At 42.7% G+C, this 26,557-nt stretch overlaps 1 protein-coding gene across 3 annotated transcripts; it reads left to right on the top strand.

Annotated features, from left to right (window-relative positions):
* Positions 1-30: 30 nt before the first annotated feature.
* Positions 31-22,338, top strand: specc1la (sperm antigen with calponin homology and coiled-coil domains 1-like a). 3 transcript variants are annotated; one of them, XM_071522063.1, is made up of 17 exons: positions 67-168; positions 5,757-5,827; positions 8,218-8,380; positions 8,492-8,630; positions 8,720-10,350; positions 10,710-10,917; positions 11,780-11,853; positions 12,325-12,500; positions 13,083-13,264; positions 13,739-13,857; positions 15,322-15,412; positions 16,095-16,184; positions 16,801-16,960; positions 17,725-17,827; positions 18,869-18,985; positions 19,101-19,160; positions 20,132-22,338. In XM_071522063.1, the coding sequence occupies exons 3-17, from the start codon at positions 8,255-8,257 to the stop codon at positions 20,219-20,221; spliced, it is 3,366 nt and encodes a 1,121-aa protein (XP_071378164.1). In that variant the 5' UTR covers positions 67-168; positions 5,757-5,827; positions 8,218-8,254; the 3' UTR covers positions 20,222-22,338. The 3 variants fall into 3 exon arrangements, with proteins under 3 accessions (XP_071378165.1, XP_071378163.1, XP_071378164.1); XM_071522064.1 differs by lacking the exon at positions 5,757-5,827 and having other exon boundaries at positions 31-168; positions 13,083-13,246; XM_071522062.1 differs by lacking the exon at positions 5,757-5,827 and having other exon boundaries at positions 31-168.
* Positions 22,339-26,557: the final 4,219 nt, after the last annotated feature.

Here is a 26,557-nt window from a genome sequence, read left to right as displayed (position 1 = left end):
GGAGGGGGCAGGGGATCCGGCTCCTGCCGAACAGTTGACCTCCGAAACCGATGCTGCCTGCGGTATGAAGTTGTGGGATTAGCGTGGTGGCGAGCTGTTTAGCCACCGCGGATGAATTTCATCGGACCTTTAACCACTTATCAAACTGAAAAAACAGGAGAACCTCAGGTATGAATATTTTATCAGCTCGCAAGCATCACAGGGGGAGTACTGTCTTTCTTTGCAGGCTAGGCTAACGTAACATTGTTAGTCTAACGCTAGCATTAGCAGACCAACGTTAGCTTTACTTTACCATAGCTTAGTGACAACTAAATTAACTGACACAAAAACAAATCTCAAGTTAAGTTAGCTATATAGACTCACTTTGTGCATGTTCTTTGTTTTAACTAGAGTTAGACAACCATTGTTTTTGACCCTCAAACCAGATTTTAGCACCGCTGTCAAGGTAGCAGCAATCGTTTGGAATACTAGTCGGAATTTTTCAAAATAAGTCTTCATGAGGGAAAAAAGATCTCGGACTTCTCAGAGTAATATACATTTCAAGGCCATTCTTAATTGGATATGAGTTCATATTACAGACTGTTTTTCTACAGTCTTCCAGAAGTGGTGCTTGCATTTTATGCAGATTCATCATCACTTATGGTAAACAGGGTATCTTTTGTGATTCTGCTCCTCAAATTTCATCTTAGTCTCAGTACTGTCATCTTTTTGCAGCAAAGCTGTGAAATATGTAGACATATTGGTCCTCTTCAATATTCCAAACGATTTTGTTAGATTTTGGGGGTTTCAGTCTTCACATAGAGTCCTGGTGTTTAACCTGAAAGTGGTCTTTCATCTGGCCATGATTAGTCATAATATGGTATAATAGCTCTGTCTTCGCTTTAGGTTCAAACTAACTCTCTCTCGCAAGGTATTGATACGCTGTCTCACAACCAGATATCTGGTAAAAGCTTTTGCTTACACGTGTCCAGGTCGGTGCTTTTATTTTGAATGCGACATTGCCAATCAGGAAGTTAAATTGGTGCAACTTCCTGGAACATTGACGGAATAGCTGTAGCTAACCAGCTAGCTAGCTATATTATCTACCTGGTTGGCTGTCGTTAATTTGTTTTTACCAAGCTAGCATTGAAGTTTATTTGCAACAGAAAGTAGTCGGCTTTGTCTCAAAGTTTTGGCTGGCCAAGTGTGTGTACTGTGTATGCTTGTGTCATTGAATGACACATTCCTGCTAGTGCTAACGTTAGCAGTGATGCTGCTGCTGTAGGTGTTTCCAAGAACAATGTCGGTCTGTCAGTCCCTTGATGGGAAAGTCAACATTGAACTGATTTTACAACGTGTCAGTGTCTTCTCTATTCTAGTCTAATGGCATTCTCTCACTCACTCACTCACTCACTCACACACACACACACACACACACACACACACACACACACACACACACACACACACACACACACACACACACACACACACACACACATGCACTCATGTCAGATAAAATCACCTTTTTACCAGAGATGACCACAGATCTTTCCCGGAATGGCTTGGAAAGAGCAGTACTTTACAACCCACTCTTTAAATTGATGTCCAGGAACTGTGACTTGTGTAATATTCCTACTAGTCTCTGCCTGGTTTTTGGATTGCTTTTGGAAAAATGTCAGAGTGAAAACTCTCCATTTGTTGGAAACTTTGCCTCAATGACATTGAACAAGGGGGTGAAAAGAAATGTAATTCCAAGATAAACCAATAGGCCAAGACCTTTGAACAGGATGGGTTTGATTAAGTTTGAAGGAACACACTTTTTGATGGTGAAGTATTGGCAATTAAGCCGGATAAGTTCAACTTAACACTGCAACCAGAAGAATGGTACCATTTACACAACGCTTCAGCACACTGTATGTTTAGTGGATGGTGCAAGCTAATTCACAACAGCCATAGCACACTAAATACCTAACACAGAGGTGAAACTGCGACCAATGTTGCCAGAAAGTCAGTGTATTCTTTTAACCTAGCCCATCTGTTACTGTTTTGATTGCTGCAGCCCACTCACAGCTCAAATACTGGATATCTGAGGTCAACTTGTCAGGGCATTTCATTTACTGATCCTTCATTTTATTATTGTTGGAACTTAAATGAATTAGCATAATACTACCATCCTTTTTTGTGAAAAGCTACCAGGGCAGGCAATTAGGCAAGACCTGTTTGTTGAATGTGTGTGGTGTTAGCATGGTAGTTTGTGACTGAAAGCTACGTTTATGAAAGATGGCTTGACTAATTCTTTGCTCGGCTTGTGTTTTGATACTGTGGGATATTTTGGCAAATGAAACTCAAGGTTTGACAGCGTCTGCTCTGTCTCAAGCATACTGGTGCCTGCTTGTCCCTGTGCACACATGTACCATTTAGTTTTTTTCACTGGAGACGCCACCACAGGAAGCTGATGTTATGGCAAGGAAGTGCCTCCCTGCAGTTAAAGCAGGAATAAGGCAGGAGAGCAGAGAGGGGGTATTTATGAGTGACCGGACCCCCACCCCCACCCCTCTGTCCTCCCAGGCCCAACTAGGCTGTTTCTTCTTCGTCCTCTTTCTCAGTCGCACGCTTTTGTTCGGCCGGCAGTAAATGAACACTATGCACACTTGTTCCTTTGGTCAGCCTTGGATCAGATCCACTGCATTCATTAACACTGAAATCAAATACTGTAGCTCTATTTAATTTGAATCAGGACAAGTGTTGTTGGCTGCGGGCCTGGTCTAGAGCAGCCTACATTCTGCAGCCCGGAGCTCTTACAGTCATGGCTAGCTTGAGGTTACACAGCTTCGTCACGTTTCGCAGATGGAAGTAATTCTGTTTACAACCTCCTAGCTCTTAAAGCAAAATCTTTCCCTTTGCATTAAACAATAAATTTTGACATTTTGTAGGCAAAAATATTACTTATTAAAAAATCAAGTTTTTGTGGGTGGAAGTTCATTAGTTATAAGTTGGAGATTCTGAATATTAGCTTGGCAAACATTATCTTCCCACTCGGTATGTTTTTGCAGTTCACGTGAATCACTGTGACCAAGATTTAAGATGTCAACCGATCTCTGACTAACCATAGTCAAAGTAATGTTATCAGAGGTTTCATTTTCTGTGCTTTTTTGTGCTCATTTTTAACATGAATTCATGACCAGCCATCTTGTCACCTGTAAAGTCCTTTTTTCTTCTGAATTTTGACAGCAAAATTGGGAAATTATGCTCTTTCTTGAAAAGTTTAACAAAGAGCACAAAAATAAAACATCCTATCTGTGATGCATTACTGAAGTTAGTATAAACTGTGTTAGAAGAACACATTTGGATTACATTTTCTAAACTGAACCAGGTGACAGTGACATGTCCATAGAGACCCAGATGCTAATATTAGTGATTGATCGTTCCTGATGTCATATGGGGTATGCATGAAGCGTTGCTTTAAGCGTGCCTTAAATGCTACACATTGACAATGAAACTGCTTGCTTGCTTGAGTGAACGAACCTTTTCGCAGTGCATAGTGTAGGTTACATGGCAAAGTCCATACTGTTTCATATAATAGGAGAAAGGAGTGAAAGGCCGCTGACTCGGCCCCATTTAGCAGCGCTGTTGGTCCCCAGCCTCTACTGCCATTCCTATTCAGAGCCGGTGAAAAGGTCCGGCCCCTAGCTAGCTGCTCTGTGTTTGAGAGATTTGCTTTGACACACATTCAGCTGTTCAGAAAACGGACCAGGTGTTGAATGCTCATGTCAGTACTAGCCCTATACAATTTAAATATCTGTCTTAGGGATATGTGCATGCATACAGACACCAAACACAGTAAGCGAGTAGCCTAATAGTTTGTTGCACTTGAATTGTATTATTTTTAAGGTTATTTTGGCATTTTCTTTGTGGCATTTCTTCTTTATCAGGAAATATACAATTGAGTGTGCAAAGAGAGATGAAGTGGGGCGGTAATATACACAAAGGTCACGATGAATTAGGTTTCAAGCTCTAATGTCATCAGTGCAGTGCTGTTGTTGCACATTTTAACTGTACTTCAGTTCGTTTCTTTATGCCCAAAAGGTTTCATGCTCCAGTCTGTATCATAAAAAAGGAAAAAAGAAATGCAGAGGTTTGGAGAGGCACTGACCATAAGTCAGCCTTTTGATATAATGTCTTCATCAGGGCAAAATGCGATGATGATAGTACAGCTTATGACATGAGGAAAAATATGTTCTAGGAAAAAGGGGGAGACGACCTGACCTAATTACTCCAAATAGAAATATAGAGACAATTGGGATGAAGTTATATAGAGAAATATAAAAAGCACATCTGGGAAAACTTGAAATTAGCTAAGGATACTGATTGAGGAAAGGCATATTGTCTGAAAATCAAAGAAAAGGTTTCAAATTAAAATTGACATTCAGACCATTGGGGACAAGGGTGTTGAGGGTGTAAATCGGATATGTGTCTCTCCTCAAAAGGAGTCTGTCTAAATCCAGTGTGAATCGTGACCTCTTGCCTGCACTGTAGGCCTGCTCCAGCCAGGGCTCTGAGTAAAAAGTACCTCTCCGCCACAGGAGCCACAGAGCTGCAGCGCACAGCAGAACGGTGCCAGCTGAGACACATTAGTTGCTGTTTCCTCCACATAAGCCAGAGGGAAGATGCAAGGGGGAGGCAATACTGTCACAGGCAGTTAACATTTAGTATAAAACACGTGCATCCAGATTCCTCTCATAACATGTGACTTATGAAGTGAGCTTGTGACCGGAAGCTCTGAATTAACTGCCGCCAAGTGCCTAATGCGGGTAAAATATGTCTTTGGCGGATGAATCAATAAAGTTCACCCGCTACTCTGGCTGGTCGTTTTTAGAAACAATAATATTTGAATGCCTGTCTCCTTCACGATGAATTACAAACTTGATCCACTGAATAAATGAGCGAGCAAGTTTTAAGTTAACACACAGTACCTGATTTCTGGACGAAATAGCACCGAAAAGGGGTAGGGTGGCATATTTCTCTGAATTGCTTTTTTTCCCCCTGTAATTATTGTGGCCAGTAAAAATTATTCTTGGCAGGAACATATTTGTCAGTGTACTTGCAACGGTGTAACACCGTTCAGAGGGCTTCATTAAAAGTAGGCTACATTGTGTATTAGGGAGATTTTCAGCAAGCACCTACACAGTAATACTGTGTACTTGCAATCCTTTTCCATTGGTTAATACACTGGAATAAGGCCACTGTAAAGTGTTGCTGTAATTTCTTTCTGATGCAGAGAGGTTTGTCATGCTGAAGGTTGCCCCCAGTCCATAACTGTAGCATGATGCCCCCTACTTAAATCAAATGCTATTGCCTCACTGCTGGCTTTGTTTACATTTTGAATGATTGACTGAAATTTGATACAAAGACTGATGCTCTGTGACATCTAAACACGGGTACTAAATGTACCCATGTTTTGGCTGTGAAAGATTTCTGTGTACATTGGTCATTTTTGTAAACATCGAAGTAAAACATGTTTTGAGTAATGATGAGTTCTGCAACTTGGAAAAATTCACATTTTCCATTTACAAGTCAAACTCTTCAAAAGTTCACCTAAGTTTCCTTTGGCCAAATAGATACCATATTTGGACCTGAATGGCAGAGGCTTGATGTTTTTGTGGTTTGGTCATATAGATTAGGCTTAGCTAAACACTTTTCTCAAGCATCTGTGTCACCGGAGACCAAGGTTATCCGGACAGAAATCATAAGTCAAATAAATGTCTTCTTGGCAGGGAAAAATGAATCACTTTGAGGAGTCTGGGTGCCTGCAGTGAAAGATTTGATGCGGCTCGACAGATTTAAGGTAACACCTGCACCTAGCAAACACAGCTGAAACCTATTAGAAAAGTATTTGGTTTTAAATAAAATACAGTCGTGGTTTAGTAGCAGGTTAAGCTGGATTCACTGGGAATATCAGGAGAAACCAAGTTGCTCAGATGAGGCCTGTTTTACTCTGATCTCCCCCTGCTCCGGCAGTATCGAATTTTAAATATTGCCACATTTTTGAAGTGTGTACTTATCTAGCTGAGCCTCAAAGAAAGGTTTCAGTCAGTGAATTGTCTCAACATTTTGCTCCTGCTATATTAGTTCGGCCTCTCACAGTGTTCTTTTTCAAGTCTGATTTACTGCTGATATCTGATGATTATATTTATTTCCAAACCCAAACAACAGACTTGTCCTCAGGAAAACAACAGAGCACTGGCTCAGAGATTGATTGTAGCTAGGTTTCCTGTGTTCAATAAATCACTTCAGCTCACTTTTTCCTCTTAAGAGCCTTAGTGCAAAAAGAATGCCAAGACATCCAGGTCTGTGCTAAAACGCTTATTCTTTGTCTCCAGTTGTGTCCCAAATCGCTTTTCCTGATCTCCCCTGCTATCATGGCATCAAGTCAGGTTCTCTTCAGACCTGGACAAAACATGTGAGCCATATTGAACAATGATTCCTGCTTTTTTCATGTATTAATCAGATGGTTCTTTGGCCTGAGTGCAGTCAAACAGGATGATAAGAGGAGGAATGCATGGTTTCATTATTTGGTTACATACATTACCAACAAAGCTTAGCCACTGTTGCTAAATGAACAGAGTTATTTAGGAAATGGCAACAGATAACTCCAACAAAGTTATAGATGGTTCAGTTTTTTTTTTTTTTTTTGCATTTTCACCTTATTTGACACTTCAAGAGAGAGACTGGAAAGACTGGGAGAGAGAGGGGGATGACATGCGGCAAAGGTCCTGCACCTGATTTGAACCCAGGACATTGTGGTTACATAGTATGCGCCTTAGACCACTGAGCCATCAGGATGCCCTGAGATGCTTCAATTGGCATTGTTTGAACAAATACAATTTCTTGAATAAGAAAATCATCTGTTACCAATCAAATACAGATTTTTGAAATACAGCCCACCTAAAGTATGTTCAAGAATTTCCCCCCATTAAATTCTTATTAGTTTCAAAATTTTCTCTTTTCTGGGTTGTTGAGTTGTTTGAAAAGAATAATTCTTACTGTTGGTATAAGTACATCTTGTACAAATATGGCACTGAATGTTTTTTTGCCAGTAGAAGATGGAATGTGGTGCAACACACTTCTTGTCAGTAGGAGACTAACAGGCTCACATTTTTTGCGCCCGTCGCTGGTAGGCTGATCGCCCAGCATATTTAGTGAATATCTGTCATTACCAACAGTGGCTTGGGACTATGAAAGAATCTAGTTCCTTAGTGATCAAATTATTCTGCAGATTGTTCCACACAATGCTAGAGAAAGGCTCTCTTGCCCAACTTTGTCTGTGCCAAGGAGTAGAGGGTAAACTGAAGGTAGTGTTGGGAACTCGGACTCAGCCTTTACTGAGCTCAACATTTCTGTCCCTCAATCTTCTCGTAAGTAAATGTATACCAAGGACTGAATCCACTTTGTAAATAAGGATCTGAGAGGGAAAAAAAGCCCTATTGATTATATTTTTTATAATGACTTTCTGACCTGTTAGTCTTTTTCAAGACCAGAGACTGAGCCCTACACATGGACAGAGATGGTCAATAACCACCCACATTGATTAAACTAAGTCTTTATCAGTGTCAGTGTTGTTCCAACTGAGAACAGAGTGAAACCCCAGAGCTGTGTGGCAGGACTGGACTATAACAAACCCATGACAGCCATCTAGTGGAGGTACTGGTTGGTACTTGGCAGCCTCTACCTCAGTGTTTCTTCCACATTCCTCGAACTGTTGGTGGTCCCCCACAGCTGGAAAATTGCCCTGACAGCTATAAAAATGTAAATACAAAATAAAATCAAAATAAAGTAATTCAAAAAGAATGTAAATAATAAATACATAAAGATTGCAATAACGGCACAATTATCCATATATCGTGATCTAAATATCCAAATAAAAGCCATTATTAAACTGCAACACCTACAGGAACTGATTGTGGTGTGGGCTGAGGAGTGGACCTGGTTCTCAGAACCAAAATTCCCCCTACCTCCCACATCCACAAAAAAACAGTGCTGTAGCTAATCAGTGAGACAGACAGAGGAAGAAGCCTTTCTGTTTTTCTAGATATGTACAGCTGTTGGACCCGGCCTCAGAGTTTTCTAGTGTTATGGAAATTACCTCTGTGGAAAGAATTTCTCTTCCATGGAAAACTGGAGCTATCACTCTGGGTACTGACATACGTTACCTTTCTCCTCCCTCCTTGTGCACAGATTGAGTTGTAAATGTATCGGCAGCAGAGAGCCCAGTATGAAGAAGACAGTCCGGCCAGTGGTGAGTAAGGTGAGTGGAGAGCGAGGGAAGACGGAGGCCACGGCTACAGGAGGCACAGGAAAGCCTGCAGCCAAGACCAGCAGCACAGCACCCCTCTCTAAGGTAAAACTCGTCACGTAATGCGCCACTGATTCGGCAGCTATTTTACTCTGCTTATATCTGATTTATTTTTTCTCTTCTGTAAGTGAATCAATTGAATTTGTGTTCATCCAGGTAAAAAGCAATGATGATCTATTAGCAGCAATGGCCGGAGGGATTCCTACAGCTAATAGTGGTGTCACCAAGACCAAGAGGACCACCTCCACTGGGACCACTGCTAGCAACCCAGACAGCAAGCCAAAGACGACATCAGGTATTCCTATTAATTCATGTCTAAACATTAAATTTATCTTGTGTGCTGTTTTGCAAGAAATATTAGATTTGCGTTTCCCCCCTTACCAGGTACCTCAGCCAAGCGTACGACATCCTCAACTTCCAAGGAGCCAAACTCATCACGGGACCGTCTGCGGACATCCAGGACCTCAGTCAGTAAGAAGCAGTCGGTGTCAGGGACTGTGCAGGGAGATGTGGCCTCAGGGAAGCGCTCTCGCAGCCAGGTCCTAGCGGAGTCTGAGGGCCGTATGAGCAAGTCTAAATCGGATGGCCAGATCAGTGACAAGGTGGCTCTGGAGGCCAAGGTCAAAGATCTGCTGGGTTTGGCTAAGAGCAAAGATGTGGAGATCCTGCACCTCCGCAGTGAGCTGAGGGACATGAGGGCCCAGCTTGGCCTGGGAGGGAAGGAGGCGCCTCTGCAGGAAGAAGCTGGGGAGGAAGAGAAGCCCCAGGTGTCAGCCATCACAGCAGCTGACGTGGAGTCCACCCTGATTCTCTTACAGGAGCAGAACCAGGCCATCAGAGAGGAACTCAACCTGTTGAAGAGTGAGAACCGCATGCTAAAAGACCGGCTCAATGCACTGGGCTTCTCCCTGGAGCAGAGGCTGGATGGCTCTGACAAGCTGTTCAACTACCCCTCCCTGAGCCCAGACCTGGCAACCTGCAGCGGACAAAGTGATGGCGCTGGCACAGGTACGCTGACCTCCTCAGTGGAAGGCTCTGCCCCAGGCTCCTTGGAGGATCTGCTGACAGGCCACCAGCTTGGAGGCTCAGCCGACAACCTAGACAGCGAATCCAGTGAGGTCTACCAGGCTGTCACCTCCAGTGACGATGCTCTGGATGCCCCTTCTGGAGCCTCCTCTTCCTCTGAGTCAGAGAGCGCACCCAGCAGAGAGCGCTCCCGGAGGGGCAGCAGCGGCAATGCCAGTGAGGTATCAGTGGCCTGTCTGACAGAACGCATCCACCAGATGGAAGAGAACCAGCACAGCACCGCCGAGGAGCTCCAGGCCACGCTGCAGGAGCTGGCCGACCTGCAGCAAATCACCCAGGAGCTGAACGGGGAGAACGAGCGGCTGGGCGAGGAGAAGGTCATCCTCATGGACTCCCTGTGCCAGCAGAGCGACAAGCTGGAGCTCTACGGCCGACAGATCGAGTACCTGCGCTCCTTGCTGGACGAGCACCACATGTCCTATGTGCTGGAGGAGGACATCAAGAGCGGCCGCTACATGGAGCTGGAGCAGCGCTATGTGGACCTGGCAGATAACGCCCGCTTTGAGAGAGAGCAGCTTCTAGGCGTACAACAGCACCTCTCCAACACGCTGAAGATGGCTGAGCAGGACAATGCCGAGGCCCAGGAGATGATTGGAGCGCTGAAGGAGAGGAACCACCACATGGAGCGCATCATGGAGTCAGAGCGACAGGACCGGTCGGCCATGGTGGCTGCCCTTGAAGAGTACAAGGCGGCGGTGAGCAGCGACCAGGCGGAGCTGAGCCGCTGCAGATCCCAGCTAGACCAGGAGAGGCAAAAGGTGGCCGAGCTGTACTCGATTCACAATGCTGGGGACAAGAATGACATCTGCCAGCTGCTGGAAGGAGTGCGGCTGGACAAGGAGGAGGCCGAGGCCAAGGCTGCTAAGATGAAGGAGGAGCTGGCACACGCCCACAACGACGTCGCCAGACTGCAGGAAACTTTCAGTAAGGTTAGTTCAGTCCAGCACAACCTTAAGGCCCTCTGTCCATCAAGCACCTCTCTTTACAAGGTTGACTTCTTTTTCTTGTTATTTTTAATGGAAAGGACTTGCTGTTGTGTGTCTTTGACAGTGCTGAGAGCTTAGTAAGTTTTCAATGTGTAGAGTATCGAGGGGCTAGAATTCCTAGGGGATAGTACTCCTACTTTTGATAAAAATCATGCACACACAATGCTTAGGTATTAATTATGATCTGAAATTGTTAGCGCTGATGAAGCTTGGGAATACATATTGCACATCAGTCAGCTAAGCACCACATGTTCGGCTTGTTAACAGTTTGATGAAGGATCCCCTTCTTCCTGTGTGTGCAGCTGGATAGGGAATACAGAGACTTCCAAGAGCAGGTGCAGCAGCAGATGGCAGAGCAGGAGCGAGGGCTGGAGAAGCGGCGTGTGGAGCTGCAGGAAAAGGAGACGGAGATCGCTGACATGAAGGAAACCATCTTCGAGCTGGAGGATGAGGTGGAGCAGCACCGAGCTGTCAAACTCCACGACAACCTCATCATCACAGACCTCGAGAGTAAGTCGGCTCGGTACACACTGTACAACCAGGGTGGGGAAACTATGCCAACAGCCAAATTTTACTGCCTGGTAGGTTTAGGCCATTTACTTTGGCAGGCAACCAGCGATCATGTAGGGATCCTGTTCTGCTGTAAAGATTATATTTGGCTGGTAAAGCAGTGAAAAGTGGCCAGTGAAATCTGGAGTCCAACAGCTACTGTGCTGATGGTGAAATAGCTGGTTTCCTGCCTTGTGCTTGACAGCTTATCATATCCCATATCTCACAAGTTTTAATCTCCTGCCATGAAGTGCTGCATCAAACTTCCTCTGTACAGAACTAAAAATAGCAAACAATCTGCAGGCTTATGGTTAGACAATTTTTGTGTTGAATACTGTGATATACTCCTACTTTTATACAATTACAATCACCCAGTACCCTCGTCTAGAACCATCTAGAACGGATGCTGCTTTTGTTGTCGGTAGTGTTTATTTGACTGAGCGCCTGCTGTTCCATAACTCAGTGGTGGGGGCCTGATTTATAAAAGGCTCTTATGCTCAAACTGCGTGTGACCAAATCCAAGCCAAAGTTTGGATGAAAGTATCAACAATTGATCTTGATGCCAAAGTCTACAGGCTACAATGACATCCTCCAATTTTCATTTTTTCTTTATTCAAGGTATAAATGCGATTGATAACTTTGTGTTTTTTATATTTTTCCAAATCCTGGAAGCAAGGATAGAGTGAAAGAACATTTTCATAAATGAGGCCAAGAGGCTCTTGAATTGTTTTAGTAAAAAGACCATGCTGTCCCTGCACTGTGTGTGAATCTATTCTGCGGCCTGTTCACATGAATTCCACCACATGTCTACTTCCTCTCTCAGACTCTGTGAAGAAGCTGCAGGACCAGAAGCACGACATGGAGAGGGAGATTAAGATTCTTCACCGGAGACTGAGGGTGAGGGGGCTGCAGCGGGCCACGGGGCTATTTGAGGCCTGGATCACTACTGTCTGGGGCAAACTGCCATCAAGTACTACTTGCAAATAATTTTTGGTTTGAATTCACATGTAGTGCAACATTGGAGGGACTTGCCATGTAAAACAAGACAATGAACCGGAATATTTAGACAATTATAGCAAAGTATTCAAAAGTCAATTTAGTGTCCTTTTCTGTGATTGACAGCTTACCTGACACTTCTTTGAATTCTCTCTATGTGGTAAACTCCACCCATCTGGTACTCAATTCAGGTTAAAACCAGTGCTAAGAATTATTTGCAAATACTCTTTCTCCCAGATCTGGTCTGCAGCTGCTGGATTTACTGGAAGACAACATAGATTTTGTCTCAATGATTTGATAAATCATTTAGCCTAAATCATGCGATTAATCTCTCAGCTGTCTCATCATGTGTGTGTGTGTGTGCGTGTGCAGGAGGAGTCGTTGGAGTGGCGTCAGTTCCAGGCTGATCTGCAGACGGCTGTTGTCATTGCTAATGACATCAAGTCGGAAGCGCAGGAGGAGATTGGAGACCTGCGGCGCCGGCTGCAGGAAGCCCAGGAGAAGAACGAGAAGCTGAGCAAGGAACTGGACGAGGTCAAGAGCCGCAAGTAAGACTCACAGAGAGAAACAGTTTGGATGAGCTCCAGGGGTCACACTGACATCAACTGACTTTGTTTGTTTCCAAACAAAATGAGGGAAGATTTAGCTTTGGATCGGTAGCAGTGTTTACTTTGCTTTCATTCAACTGCAGTGGCCCCATTGTTGGAAAATTGCTCTCACAGCTAGAAAACTATAAATTACGTTGTTATGTTTTGGTTGGAAGGCTGAGCAGTAAGACCAAATGACAGATTTTCAATTACAATTTCAGCATAATTGTCCATATAATATGATATAAATGCTCAAGTAAGAAGCATTCTTAAACTGAAACACCTACTGGAATGGGTCCGGGAATGAACCTGGGCCTCAGAACCAAAAATGTGGTTGCATTTGTTGAGTTATTGCCACCATGTTGTTATGAATATGAAGAGCAATTGACCAAAAAAAGTGATGGCTACTGTCAAAAAATGATCCACACCACAACACTTTTATGAATTTTAGGAGTAGTGCAGGACTTTCTGAAGAAATGCTTGAAGGAATGGAAAGTAGGAATGCTTCGTACAGATATTGAGTATGTTTCTGTGGTTCCCCAGGCAGGAGGAGGAGCGGGGCAGGGTGTATAACTACATGAATGCGGTGGAGAGGGACCTGGCAGCGCTGAGGCAGGGGATGGGCCTCAGCCGGCGCTCCTCCACCTCCTCGGAGCCCTCGCCCACCGTCAAAACGCTCATCAAGAGCTTCGACAGTGCCTCACAAGGTACCCCACAATGCGAGTGTAAGATGTTCCACTTTTCTCACTTTTCTACTTTTAATGGTCATGAATGTATGTACTGCTGCTGGTAATAATTATTTGCTGTTAACTTGTTTTCGAATTTCAAAATTATTTTGAATTCCCTGACTGAACAGAAGTTTGATGATGAAAAATCCTCGATTTTATTGAATGATCATTTCAGAGACTGATAAACAAATCAAAATGAAATCTATAGCAGTCATAACTTTAGTTTTAGTTTTTGCATACAGCACAGATTATCAGACAAAATAAGTGTAGCCTTTTTGGCATCAAGATGATTTTATGTTTTTTAGAAATAACACAGCTTGGCTAGAATTTGTATGTAGGAACTTTTTTATAGATTTTTTATACAATGCTCCTGGTGCAATACTTTATATTAGCAGCATATTAACAATTTTGTCTGTAACACCTCTAAGATGAGCTGTGTGTGACTGACCGCTCCATCTTACTCTAATTCAGGCCCACCTTCCAACGGTGCCGCTGTGGCTCCAACAGCCCCTGCTGCGCCGCTGCCACGCACCCCCCTCAGCCCCAGCCCCATGAAGACCCCCCCAGCAGCTGCCGTTTCACCCATACAGGTACAGGAGAAAAGGCCGTGTGTGCTTAACGTATATGGGCTGCAGGCTGGGTGGCCTGGTAGTTTAGAGACTATCCTAAAACCAAATGGTGACACTGGGGAAAAAAGGAAATTCCAGCAACACCTGCTGTACTGAGAACAAAGATTTATTAGTAAAACTGACGCGTTTTGACAAATGGCAGGTTTTGTAAAACAATTCATGTAAAAGCATACATGCGTGGGAAAACACAAACAAAAATCAACCAATAGAATAAGTGAAGTGGAATTACCAGCCAATAGATTGCTAACACGTACAGCCTCATTGAGTCATACAGAAGCATGGGATGGGGCACACAAGCACACTGACTTGCTACCTACACATTGCAGTAGCTTAGTGTAAGTTTCCTCATCCTCTCTATATAATGCTGGAATGTTATGTTGAATATGATGCTGGAGGTTCCTCTTTCCCAGAGTCACCTGCCCATTCCATGTGTTTTGTGAGTGGGTGACGCTGTGCCAGAACACCACTTCAACCTCTGTAACCAACTGCCAGTATGTGTCCATCAAAAAGCCATGTGTCCTGTCTAAGTGTCTCTGAACGAGACAATCCCTGCTCACTCATTGTCAATTGCAGTGTTGGCTAATTGCCTAAGCAGTAATAAATATATGAGACACTTCCTGTTCTTAGGTCAAGCACTGTTCCATATTCTTTGTGTTTATCGACCCAGTGCTTCACAGACAGCGTTTCCTCCTTTTCCTCTAGTAGTTTGTCAAGTTACTGCTTTTCCTGCCTGCTCACTCTGTTGCGAACACCCAGCCTACTCACCATGTTGTGAATGCCCTTCCTTAAATGCCAAGTAAAAATTGATTGCCTTCCTTCCATCTGTATATTTTTATGGCATAAAAACACCAACATTCACACTGTCTGCCTCAGTACAATTTTCATGCAAAAGGGTCCACACTGATTTTCAAACGGTGTTGATTGGGTAAGCTAGTGAGAGAGTAATGTGTAGGCAGACGTGTACTGTGGTAAAAACATCTCTAAATTACGTGCTAAAAATAACACACAGCATTTCTGATGTTTTATTACTTAAAGCCTTTTGATTTATCAAGTGAAATAAACCAGAATGGCAAATATTATCTGCCAAATGGAAGATTTGGCGAAGTTAAAGGTTTGACAGGGCGTCAGGACGGCTGATCCCATTTGAATTAGTGGCTGTTTACAACACCGTAGGGTGAGACAGTACACCGAACACAGAGTGATGTTGTGTTTGTGACACTGTGAACTTATGTTGCATGTGAGAATATATCCTTTTTAGTTCAAATAGTCATAATAAATTAAAAATACTCTCAATTTCAGCTCAACATTGCTGCTCAGATAATGTTCCATTTGTCAATTTTATATTGTGTTCCCTTCAAACTAGACTTTCCATAGATAGGATTTGTAATACATGTAATACATACAAGTTTTTTTTGCCTGTTTCAGAGACACTCCATAACTGGGTCTATGTCAGCAGCTAAGCCGCTCTCCTCTCTGAGTGACAAGAGGCCCAGCTACACAGACATCACCATGCCAGGTGAGGCCGCTGCCACAGTGGCTATCCAAATACTTAAAATATCTAATGACATTTGCTTTATTTCAAAATATTGCTCTTAGAAATTAAGTTCCAAATGTGTAAAGGGCAGAATAAGGCACTATGTTGGTAATTTTAGGCATCTCATGGTTTTCTGCCCACCCGCAAAGTAGCAACAGGGCGGTTTCCTCTCTCTCTCCTGCTCTCACTCAATAAAGAATAGCTATTAAGGGAAGTGAACTGCCCTGTCTCCTATGGAAAATAGATAGAAAATAAAAGCAGCATGGGGTTGGTGGTGGGGACAGTGTTTCCCCAGAGGCCTGACGCTTGGAGTTAAAAAGGGATTTGCATTGACCTCAATTAGATGTGTTGGGTAATCAAAGCACTAGGGGGGGAGGGATACAGGCACGTAATGAGCCACCGCACAGAATCTCCTCCAGTTCATTCTCACCAGCAGTAAGTTCAAGTGCTTCATGTGAACGTGCTTACTTGGCCATAGCTTCCAATGCTTCGTTTATTTTTCTCTGATTTATTGTTTTCTTGCTCGCCCAGTCAGCCTCTTTCTTTGGTATTCCAAGGGGTTGGAATGTTCCTCTTCTGACCCGGTTGCATCTAATTTCAGAGGAAACTGTCTTATAGACACGCTCGTACTGTATGTGACATAAACACGCTCTTGTATCCACAGCTGAGCACCTTCTCAGGGGAACCTCGGCCAGCCGCCCTCCATCTGTCCTCCAGAGGGTCTCCAATATGGACTCCACCAAGGCAATCTCAGGTTAGAGATGGTACTTCAGTTATGAAAAGCAACCCAAAAATCAAGGTCTATAGGTTATCATGTGTAGACAAGTGCAGATGTTTGCTTGACAGCAACATTAAAGTTTAGCAACCATAGGAGCAGATTCAGCACAGTATCCCCCTGGTCCTTAAAAAGTCTGAAAAAATCTTGTTAAAAAAAGAATAAATTATGTAAATTTAAGGCCTTAAACATGAACAAAATGTCTCGTATACAGTTATAAGAGGTTTTATTTTTTCACGATGCAACGACAGGTTTCTTTGCACTGCAAGTCCATACAAATGGACTTCATAACTCCAAACAGGAGTTAGGATTTCATTAGCTATGTTCAGTCAGAAACAGGCTAGTTTCAATTCCAGGTGGCAATAAAAAGGTCTTTAAAAAGTCTTAAATGTGGCTTTCTGAAACCTGCAGATACCCTTTTGGACTAAACAGGCATGCTAGTCCTGCAGAACTGTGGCCTCATGTTGGCCTGTGAGGCATTTACCTCCACAAACGTTGACTCGACCCCTGGCCCCTTTACACTGGAAAGCTGAGTGTGTGTTATCCCAGCAGTGTGGTTGCTCATACTGTACTCCGTCTCCTCTGTCCTGACCAGTGTCCCGCCGCAGCAGCGAGGAGATAAAGAGGGACATGTCGGCTCCAGACGGGGCCTCCTCCACCTCCCTGATGGCCATGAGCGCCGCCTCCTCCCAGCTCTCCCTGTCCTCCTCCTCTCCCACCGCCTCTGTCACTCCCACAGCCCGCAGCCGCCTAAGGTACCACCTTTAAGAGTGTTCACACTGTTTTTGTAGAAAAGGTCCTGCCTCAACCGCATTTTGTGCTGATAATGAAATGTGGGTCGCGGACTTTGTTTCCATAAACCATCAGCAGCAGTAGCCACTATCAGCAAACAGCACTTATGTCCGACTCTCAGACACTTAACGCTTGCTGACTCTTTATAAACAGAGTGTCGCTAACAAGGACTATCAACTTTTCTACTGGTGCCTTCTCCATTTTTACTCCGATCGTCTTAAACTGTCAGCTGCCTACTTGACGTGAAACACCACCTCTTAAATGCACTCCACGTCATGAGAGTTCCTCTACAAAGTTTAATTTTTCTCTGTTCATTCTGCTCTGCCTAAAAAATACTAGGCTACTTTCTCCAAAGTAGCTGCATTTCATCCGCCTTGTAGCCGCTCCCCATTATCTTTAATATAAAAAAAGCTGGTGGTTTGAAGAAAAAAAAAAATAGGGAAGGAATAGTATGAACACACATGTGTATTCTCTTCAATATCGTTTAATCTCAAAAAGTTTGGACATTTTAGGTATCCTAGTGAATCAGTGGGCAAATACTTACCATATAATCTGTCTCTTTACCTTTGTCACATTGTGTTCCCCATCTCTCATTTTTGCTGTCTCCCTCTACACTGCAGAGTATCTCATAAATCAGAAATGCCTTGAAAGTTATCTTCAAAAGTAAATCTAAGACTGTGGTAGACTGTGGTTTACTAACCTGTCGTCTTTTATGTGTGTGTTAAAGGGAGGAGAGGAAGGACCCTCTGTCAGCACTGGCCAGAGAGTACGGGGGCTCCAAGAGAAATGCTCTGCTCAAGTGGTGCCAGAAGAAGACTGAGGGCTACCAGGTATGTTACTGTCCTGTAACTGGAAGGTACCTGGTACAGGTACACTTCATGACTCAAGCGTCTGCCCTGCTAAACTGTGCTTGACCAAGACACTGAATCCCTACCAGCTGTAGGAGCACTGCTCCCCAGCTGATCCTGAACTATGAGTGTTGTGTTTTCCCCCCCGACGATCATGTGGATTGTGTTCCACATGAGCGGCCTCCTCATCCAAGTCATAGATAATTATTCTGTAGTGACTGCAGTGCAATCCCCAAGCCATTGACTCAAATCAGAGAGCATCTTTTCAAACATGTGCAGAGCGGAAACAATCATTTTAACATTGACCTGGAAATGACCAACTGGTTTGTCAGAGTCACTTATAGCCATAATGATTTTTCTCTTTTAATTGATGTAGAGACGGAATGGTTACCATGGCTCCTCAGGTCCACTCCAGGAAGTGTGCAACATTTAACACTTCCTGCAAATTACCTGATAAAAACATGAGGATTTCCCTGAACCGCAGCCTACTATATAGAAAACAGTTGCTTTTCACATTGAAGGGACTGGAATTTTCCCCAGCATCTAGTTGCATCTAAATGCATTTGTTGCTATTAGTATTATAGACTAAAGAGCCTGTACACCTGAGACATGTTGAATTTCTAAGTAAAGGACATGCTGGAGGACAAACCCCTTTTGGATGCCATTGATTTAAATGGTAAGATGACCATATTTGATGGTAGAAAACATTCTAAATCTGATGTGGATGATTAATGCTCATAATTCATGTGAAATCCCAGGATGGTCATCAGTAGAAACTGGTATTCTCTGTGGCTGAATCATCTTAAATAGTTTAGTGGCAACTCAATTTATTGCAGCCATAATGTTTCTGGAGGCAACATTGAAAGCAGAAAATGCACAGTTGCTGACATTCACGAGCCAGGATAAAATATTGTCCTCCTTAATTCAGGTCGGGCTCAGAAATGGGTGTTTCATTAAGGTCCCGGGCTGGAAATGTTCAGTCAGTTGAAAGGAGTGTGAATAGACCACTGTCATCTTTTTCAGAATATTGACATTACGAACTTCAGCAGCAGCTGGAATGACGGCCTTGCGTTCTGCGCTGTGCTCCACACCTACCTGCCGGCCCATATCCCCTACCAGGAGCTCTCCAGCCAAGAGAAGGCAAGTCTATGGCCTTCTCCCACGCCGTGACCTGTAAACCATGAAGAGTCTGTCATTTGTTTTGTCAGAGAAACTGTTCCGCTGTGTGACTTTGAGTTTCTCTTCTTTTCCTCAGAGGAGAAACTTCACTTTAGCTTTCCAGGCTGCAGAGAGTGTGGGGATCAAATCCACTTTGGTAAGCTTCATGTGAATATGATGAAATGGCTTTATTAAAACAAGTTAAGGTATGAAAGAGAAAGGATGGAAAAAATATACTCCTAGTGTCAAGAAAGAATATATAAATCCAGGTCCAGGCACAACTGTGGGTCAGATATAAAATGCCCTTATTTGGACAGTCTGTACACCCTGAGGAAGGCGTGAGCTGGAACGTGTAGGTGGTGTTTTTTTTCTCTTTGCCCCCAAATAAAGGCATTTTTTATTTGACTCACATTGGTAGTGGTAATAGTAGTAGTGGTAGTATTATAGTGGTTTATAGTAGTATATAGTAGTATAGTGGTAATATTTTATATGCCGTTTCTTTTCAAGTTTGTACGTGTTTGCAAGAAAACTGGTTGGCTCAACAACTTAAAAAAAAAAGCAAGCTTTCATTTTGTCTAATTTCCATACTGTAAGAAAAAGCAAATTCCAACCGCTGACCTCATTTGTTAATTCTAGACATTAATCACAGAGTTGAAGTTTGCTCTGCGTTTGTAGCATTTTTCATATGGTTCTGCTCTAAAATACATAAACATTACAGCCTGCATTGATATACAGTGGTCACATTTCAAAAGTAGGTATGCATTATTAGTAGTCACTGTATTATTAAATATTTTTCTTGTTCCCAGGTACATTTAGCAATTGAATGTTGAATTATTTTGTTAAAAATAACAAAAATTATACCATATATAATTTATATATATATGATTATATATATCATTGTTATTATTACAAATTGTACACCTAGTTTAGAAACACCTGGTATATTTGAACAGGTTCATTCCAAAATGACATATCCACCATTTACAAAAAATATGTGACAAATGGATTGATAGCAAAAAACAACTTATGGTACTTTTCAAAGAACAATGTGTAACTTGTGTCCTTAGCTGACATAATAACAACATTTTTCCAGTCATAATCTATATTGCATGTCATTCTCTGTTGCAGGACATCAATGAGATGGTGCACACGGAGCGGCCAGACTGGCAGAGTGTTATGACTTATGTCACAGCCATCTATAAGTACTTTGAGACCTGACTCCACCGCCTCGCCACCCTGCTCCTTCAGCACAATCGGAGCCGAGCCAGCCCTCCTGTGCTCTCAGCTACACTTCGGCCCCCCTTTCAACTGTTATACCTCACTTGGCTGAGTCACCCCCGAACCCCAGCAACACCCAGTCATGTTGCATGTCAGCCAGTTTGGCGCCGGGCTCCGCTTTTCTCAATATTTAGCAACACTAAGGCAGGCCAGCACCTCAGTGGGCACACCAAGCTACTCCATCCTTCCAATGCAGTTTAGGAGGCGTACCATGTATTGTTGTAGTCGTATTCAAGGGCTTGCCGATGTTAGGACAATACCTGTATGTCTACACTATTAAGCCATGACAAGTAACTCTAGCTAATGTCTCTGGTGAACCAAGTTATGAACTGACCTCTGATCAAAACCTGCAGATCGTCTTTGCCTTCAGAATACGTTTGAAGGAGCAACATTGAAGAGAAACCTAGTCTCAGTGCCTTCTACCTGGCTTTTTCCTCACCAAGCATTTTTCCCTCCACACCCAACATCAGGGTGCATAGTCTGTTAAAGGGGAAGTCCATCAGAACTGACTTTCAGTTTGCTCTGTTGCAAAAGGAGATGTGTTTTTTCAATTTGTGTCATTCTGACTATATCATGGAGGATGTCTACTTTTGCAGAATAACAACCTTAACGTCAGTTGTGGTGGAATTGGCAATAATGGAATTCCCTTTGGGTGGAGTTGAGACAGACGCAGCCTTTTTGCACCAAGTCTTCCTGACTCATCATGATACAGATGCCTCTCATTTAACGGATCAAGTGCCTGTCTGAATTATGTTGCAGGAGACCAGGAGATGGGCTCTCTATATGAGCCAAAACTACCAAGAGGCAGTGTCTTTTCACTACAGTTAGTGAAGCTGAGGAGTTTAGGAGTTGCCAAATATGTATCAAAGCCTTTCGATGGTTGGCTCCTCACTCAGCCATCAGAACTGACTGAAGGCCGGTGATCCACACGGTCACTACTTCTGTCTCTGATCACGAGTGGCACGGAAATGTGTTCTGTTCAATGGCACTAATACGCATTTTGATGGGATCATTTTGTTAAGCAACACTAACACATTCTTTATGGCTTTTCATGATTTTCCAAGCACAGATCCATAACAGCGGACAGATACACAGTACTGAATATTCATTTGGTGTGTTAAAAGGAGAACTCTAGACTTATAGCTACTATAATGTGAGTGTTTGCATTCTTCTAGGTCTGTTTTACCAACTTAGTATGAAAGATTTGCATTCATTAGGCACATAGGAACACTCAGTGTCAGTTTATCATATCCAGAATGAATGAATAGAATGATTTAGTCTTGAACAATGCCTGTGATAGAATGTGGACCATTTCATTTTTTATTGACACAATCTCTCATCTGTAGTGATTTTCTATCTAGATCAAAGGCCCTTAAGGTTTATCAGCCTGGGACTCTAATTAGAAAAGTAGCCTCTCGCCAAGGGAAGCAGAAACACACTCATAGTTACAGAAACACTGATCTAGATCATTGCAGTGGCTCAGTTTAGAACAGCAGAACAAAACCATTTAATTTTGCACATCGTACAGTATAAACTACAAGAAATGCACACGTGACTTGAGAATTCACTGTGCCATCGACTTATTTTATTTTGTGTGTTAGATGCTCTGTTAGATCCTTTAGTATTTGAAATTCTCAATTCCTAGTATAACTAACCATTACTGTATGGATACTGTATAGCACACAGTGTGTTTTTAATTTGTGTACATTCAGTCAGCAGCGTTATTATAATGCTGCTCGACTGCTGCGTGCTTATTGTGCCTCTACATACCAATTTCAGTGTATTTATTTGCATGGTTTTCCGATCATTCTAGTGAGGTCATTGCTTTTTTTTATGTCTCTGAAATGTATATGAATCTATTACACATAGCTGCACTGAGATAAGCTTTTTGTATGCCACACTCATTTCCTGCCTTAACAGTTTAGAGGCTCCCGCAAAGTGATGCCGTGACACTTCTTGAGTTATCTTCCTTCACCAGGCACTTGTGGAAATAGTTTCTGTTTGTCCTTCACTTTCTCCAAAGTGGCTTGTTAGTGTTCTTCATTGAAACTGTGGGACACAGGTGTGCCCCTTTGTTTTCCTTGAGGAATGCCAGTAATGATGTTAATCAGCCGTTCTAGGGAAACTGGAAGGTCAGTGGTTGAACCTTTCTTCCTGTAATGTGTCTTGTGAAGGGAACTACAGATTCAAAATGTCTAGGTATCTCCTTGTTGTTTACTCCAGTTTTGAATTGGCTCCGATGTTGCTGCTGGCATCAACAGCAACATCAGGAGCAACATTTTTCCTAGATTTAGAAGCATCCCGTCTTGCTGTTCGCCAAGCCACATCACCACAATCTGTATAGCTGCATGAGACATTCAGTGAGCAAAAGTTAGCACAAGAACTTGCCACGATTTGAATTTGTTTTACTTTTTTGTTTGTGTTCAAGGAAGAAATCTGCTGAGAGAATGAGAGTGAGTTGTCATGTGTTGACATTTGAAAGTATAGGCGCTCTGTTAACAGGGTACGTGATGCCATGATGCCGAGGATTATGAGCCCCCTGCATTACTGTAGTATGGTTGATATCATATTCCAGCGCTGGCTCATGTATCCCCTGCTCCCGATACCACGTATGTCAGCTATAAAACCATTCAAAGCCTCTCGATGTATAAAAGTGGAATGTGTCTTGATCACGCTCCAGTGATCCTTGGTATTTAAGTGTTCCAGTGTGTGCTGATATGGAGTGATTGATGAGCACTGATCCCAGCCTGCTGCTGTGCTGAGGAGAGACCAGACGGTTGGCAAAGCTAGGAAGCACATTCCACCTTGACATGATCCAGTGTTGGGGGACTTGTCACGTTGTTACCACGAGCTGGGACCTGAGCTACTGCGTCTGATGCCCTGTATGTGTACGGCTTTACCACAACAAGCAAAGCAAATGTGAAAAGTATATTGTTTTGTTCATGGGTCCACTTCATTATGCTACATTTTTTGTTTACTTGAAAGAAGCTCTGAGAATTCCACTGAACCTACTTCCTTATGTCCTTTTTTTTCCATGTTGCCTACAAATCCATGATTTAGTGCAATCCATGCCATATTTCACAGTCTGCTGAAGATTGTTTTAGGTATGGATGGTTTTCTGTTTTGAGGAAATCACAACCACCACTACATGAAGTGCTGAAGGCGTCCCTGGACAAAGTTTAAGTTGAATGATTAGATGTGTGTTTGCGTTTGTGAGAGTGTTTTGTGTGTAAAGGGACTAAGCTATTAAGTGCACACCATTATGATAATCAATTGTAAAAGGCTGTCTGTTTTTATGTCGCTTTATTTTTCTGGCAATAGTAATAAAAGACCATTGAAACGAGCATGCTTATTCTTGTCATGGCGTGACTTATCCAGAACAATCAGATCAGTTGATTCAGATTTTCCCTGAGGTCAGAAATGTGCAAGAAGCATCTCATGCTTTCAGCACTGAAACACTGGTGACTATTTGTCCAGACTCATTTTCATAGAATTACATTTTCAATCTAATGGCATCATTAGTTAATGAATAGTGTATTTCATTGAGGCAATGATTAGCTGTGATGAGGCTCTGGCACTGAGCAGTAATGACTGGACAGTTTTCATTCAGAATGAGAAAAGTGCTAGATGAGCCTGAATACAGGACACACATGTAGCTGCTCACTGCCTGTCCAACACTCACCCAGCTCTCACAACAGCTTCCCAGCAGTCAGCCTCAGAAACAGTTACAACATGTTAATGTCTGTCTTCAGCAGATTCAACTGGATACACACATGGCTTTTAACTGATTCTGTTGGTCTCATCTCGTGAAGAGGAACCTGAGGCACAATCAAAGGCTGAACATATTTTATGAGAGAGAGAGAGAGAGAGAGAGAGAGAGACTTAGACTTAGAAAAGAAGCCGTTTAATTTTTCTATTAGCATTAGCATTAATTGGACCAATATCTAGGCCTATTCTACTTATTTTCCTTGACGAGGAGCCTGCTCGTGCAGGTTAAGCCGAGCCCACAAGCGGGGAGTTGAACCAGTATGAAACCAGTCTGCTGAACCAGTACACACTCTGCAGCTCAGTGGGAGGTAAAGCTGCCTGGACTTGCATGTCATTTTTACGTCGGACAGGATTTTGCCAGCTATCATGAAGAAGTTTTGTATATTGTTATTTAAATTATAACAATGGCTAACCCATAAAGACATTTTGCCGCGACTCCCCTAAAGCACGTGTGATAATCCAGAAAATACGGTAAGTGTCTTATTTTTCATTTTAAATTTGTTGCTAGCAAGCCAGTCGAGCTAGTTTGCACCAACTAAATAATAACAGGGTTTTTGATGTTAGAGTTTACTGTACAATATATCTGCTTGGTTCACCTTTAAGCATGTGAATGGTTAGCCTACTTTATTGTGGCTTTACTGTATAGTAAACATACAGCACGTTGATAGATAGCAGTCTAAACAATGGGTTACAAGTGAAACGCAGCCTGAAACCATGTGCTGTCACTCTCTGTAAAGCCTGGTGATTATGGAAGCATCATGTGTCCAAGGTGTTAGGTGTCCTTACCTGTGGGAACAGGACCAAGCAGGTATTATCCTACAGAAAAATCACTATAATATCCCTGTAGTATCCCTATAGGGACTTATAATGTGTCTGTGCTTCTCAGTAGTGAGTCTATAGTGACCTTAGCGTGCTTTATGGTCGTTTTTATCCTCTGTGATATTTATAGGATTTGCTCTATAATTTTATGACCTATAGTAGCTGCATAATATTTTAAACCTCTGCTGTGTTATTTGTGTAGTATCCTTATAAAATGTATTGTAAGATTACTACAGCTATTTTTGTATGGTACCTGCAAGTACAATAATCAAGTGTCTAGTATTCTGTTATAAAACATGCATCAATGCAGCTGAAAACACTAATACATCTGTATTCCACATCCTTGGTCTTGACTAACATCTGAACCACCAGGGCCCAGTGTTGAGCATTTTATAATACAGTTCATTATCTTCCTATGCTGTTTGCGGTTTGTAGTCAAGACCATCTTAGTCTGGTCCAAGTCGATTCCAAGACCAGGTCCAGTCAAGTTTGAGTCCACACAGGTCAAGACTAAGACCAGATCAAATTGAGTCCTATTCAAGACTAAAATAGACAATAATCAGTGTGCATGTCTTTCCAAATGTAAAGATAATGCTTCAGGAGATTCTTATGGATCAACAGAGATGTAGATCTATCTGCGGGAGCTCTGCACTAAACCCTTCAACATACATATAGGAACTGACTAATGAATATACAGTTTAAGTTTGAGGACCATTACATACTATACACAGGTGTAATCCCTTAAACAGTTCATAGTGCTGCTGAGGAGAAAATAAACAAAGGTGGACCAGGTAGGGAAAAACCTATCTTTGAAAATGTTTAGATAGGCGGGAAAAAGTCGAGTCACGATCCAGTAGTGGCAGAGATCAAGACAAGTCTGACTCAAAAAATGAAACCAAGATGTCAGGAAAGTGATCTGGACACCGGACTCTACAGCGCTGCTTACAACTTTATGCTTTTTAATGTGATACTCTATTGCTGCCTGTAGGGACATTCTCTGAGGTCAGAGGTCAGAGGTCAGGCTCAGATCGAGAAGAGCAGCCCTGCAGCCAGTAGGGATTCAGTGCCTTGCTCAAGGACATTTCAGCAGGGCGGGAGCTTGTCAACACATGTGCTTGAACCCAGGTCCTCCAGTTAAAGAACAGTCTCTGTAACCACCCTGCCAGCAGCCTATATGACCATATTCTCACTTTGTGCATCCATCTACACTGTATAGTGGCAGTGTCCTTTGCAGGGAAGCTCAGAGGTTTGCTGTGTTGCTCCTCCAGCGCTTCCTGTCCCTGTAGAGACAGCAGCCTCTTCACATTCCTCAGACATGATAAGTCTTGATGGCAGGAGCAGTGGGACAAAGTCAGTTAGTTTTTCTCTAATGTGGGCGCTACTCTGGCAGGGTTGGGGGTCAATTCACTTTCATTTCAGTCAATTCAAAATATTACTTGAATCTTCATTTCACTAATTAATTATAGTGTACACACTCTCAATAAAAGATTTTCAAATTTTCAAATTCTGAGGAAAATCCATATCTTATAGTGACTGAATTGAACCCAAGCCTGTACTCTGGAATGGCTTCGCTTTCTCTCTTTTCACTATTATTCCCTTGAGTTTCTATGATGTCTTTAACAATTACATGCCAGGACTGCTTGTTATTGTAGGAGATTCACTGCTGTAGGTTTGTAAAGATTCAAGAGT

This window comes from Centroberyx affinis, unplaced genomic scaffold (genome assembly GCF_046629955.1).
Source record: "Centroberyx affinis isolate AG114_WGS23_722 - 3 ecotype Tasmania unplaced genomic scaffold, CSIRO-AGI_Caff_v1 ptg000950l_1, whole genome shotgun sequence".
Taxonomy (NCBI): Eukaryota; Metazoa; Chordata; class Actinopteri; order Beryciformes; family Berycidae; genus Centroberyx; species Centroberyx affinis.
This window is presented reverse-complemented; position numbering and strand designations above follow the sequence as displayed.

Bases quoted from the DNA above. Each gene is read 5' to 3' on its own strand.
- specc1la (XM_071522062.1), top strand. From the start codon at position 8,255: ATGAAGAAGACAGTCCGGCCAGTGGTGAGTAAGGTGAGTGGAGAGCGA. The intron at 8,631-8,719 runs GTATTCCTATTA...CCCCCTTACCAG, and splicing joins CAAGCCAAAGACGACATCAG to GTACCTCAGCCAAGCGTACG. The intron at 19,161-20,131 runs GTAAGCTTCATG...TCTCTGTTGCAG, and splicing joins TGGGGATCAAATCCACTTTG to GACATCAATGAGATGGTGCA.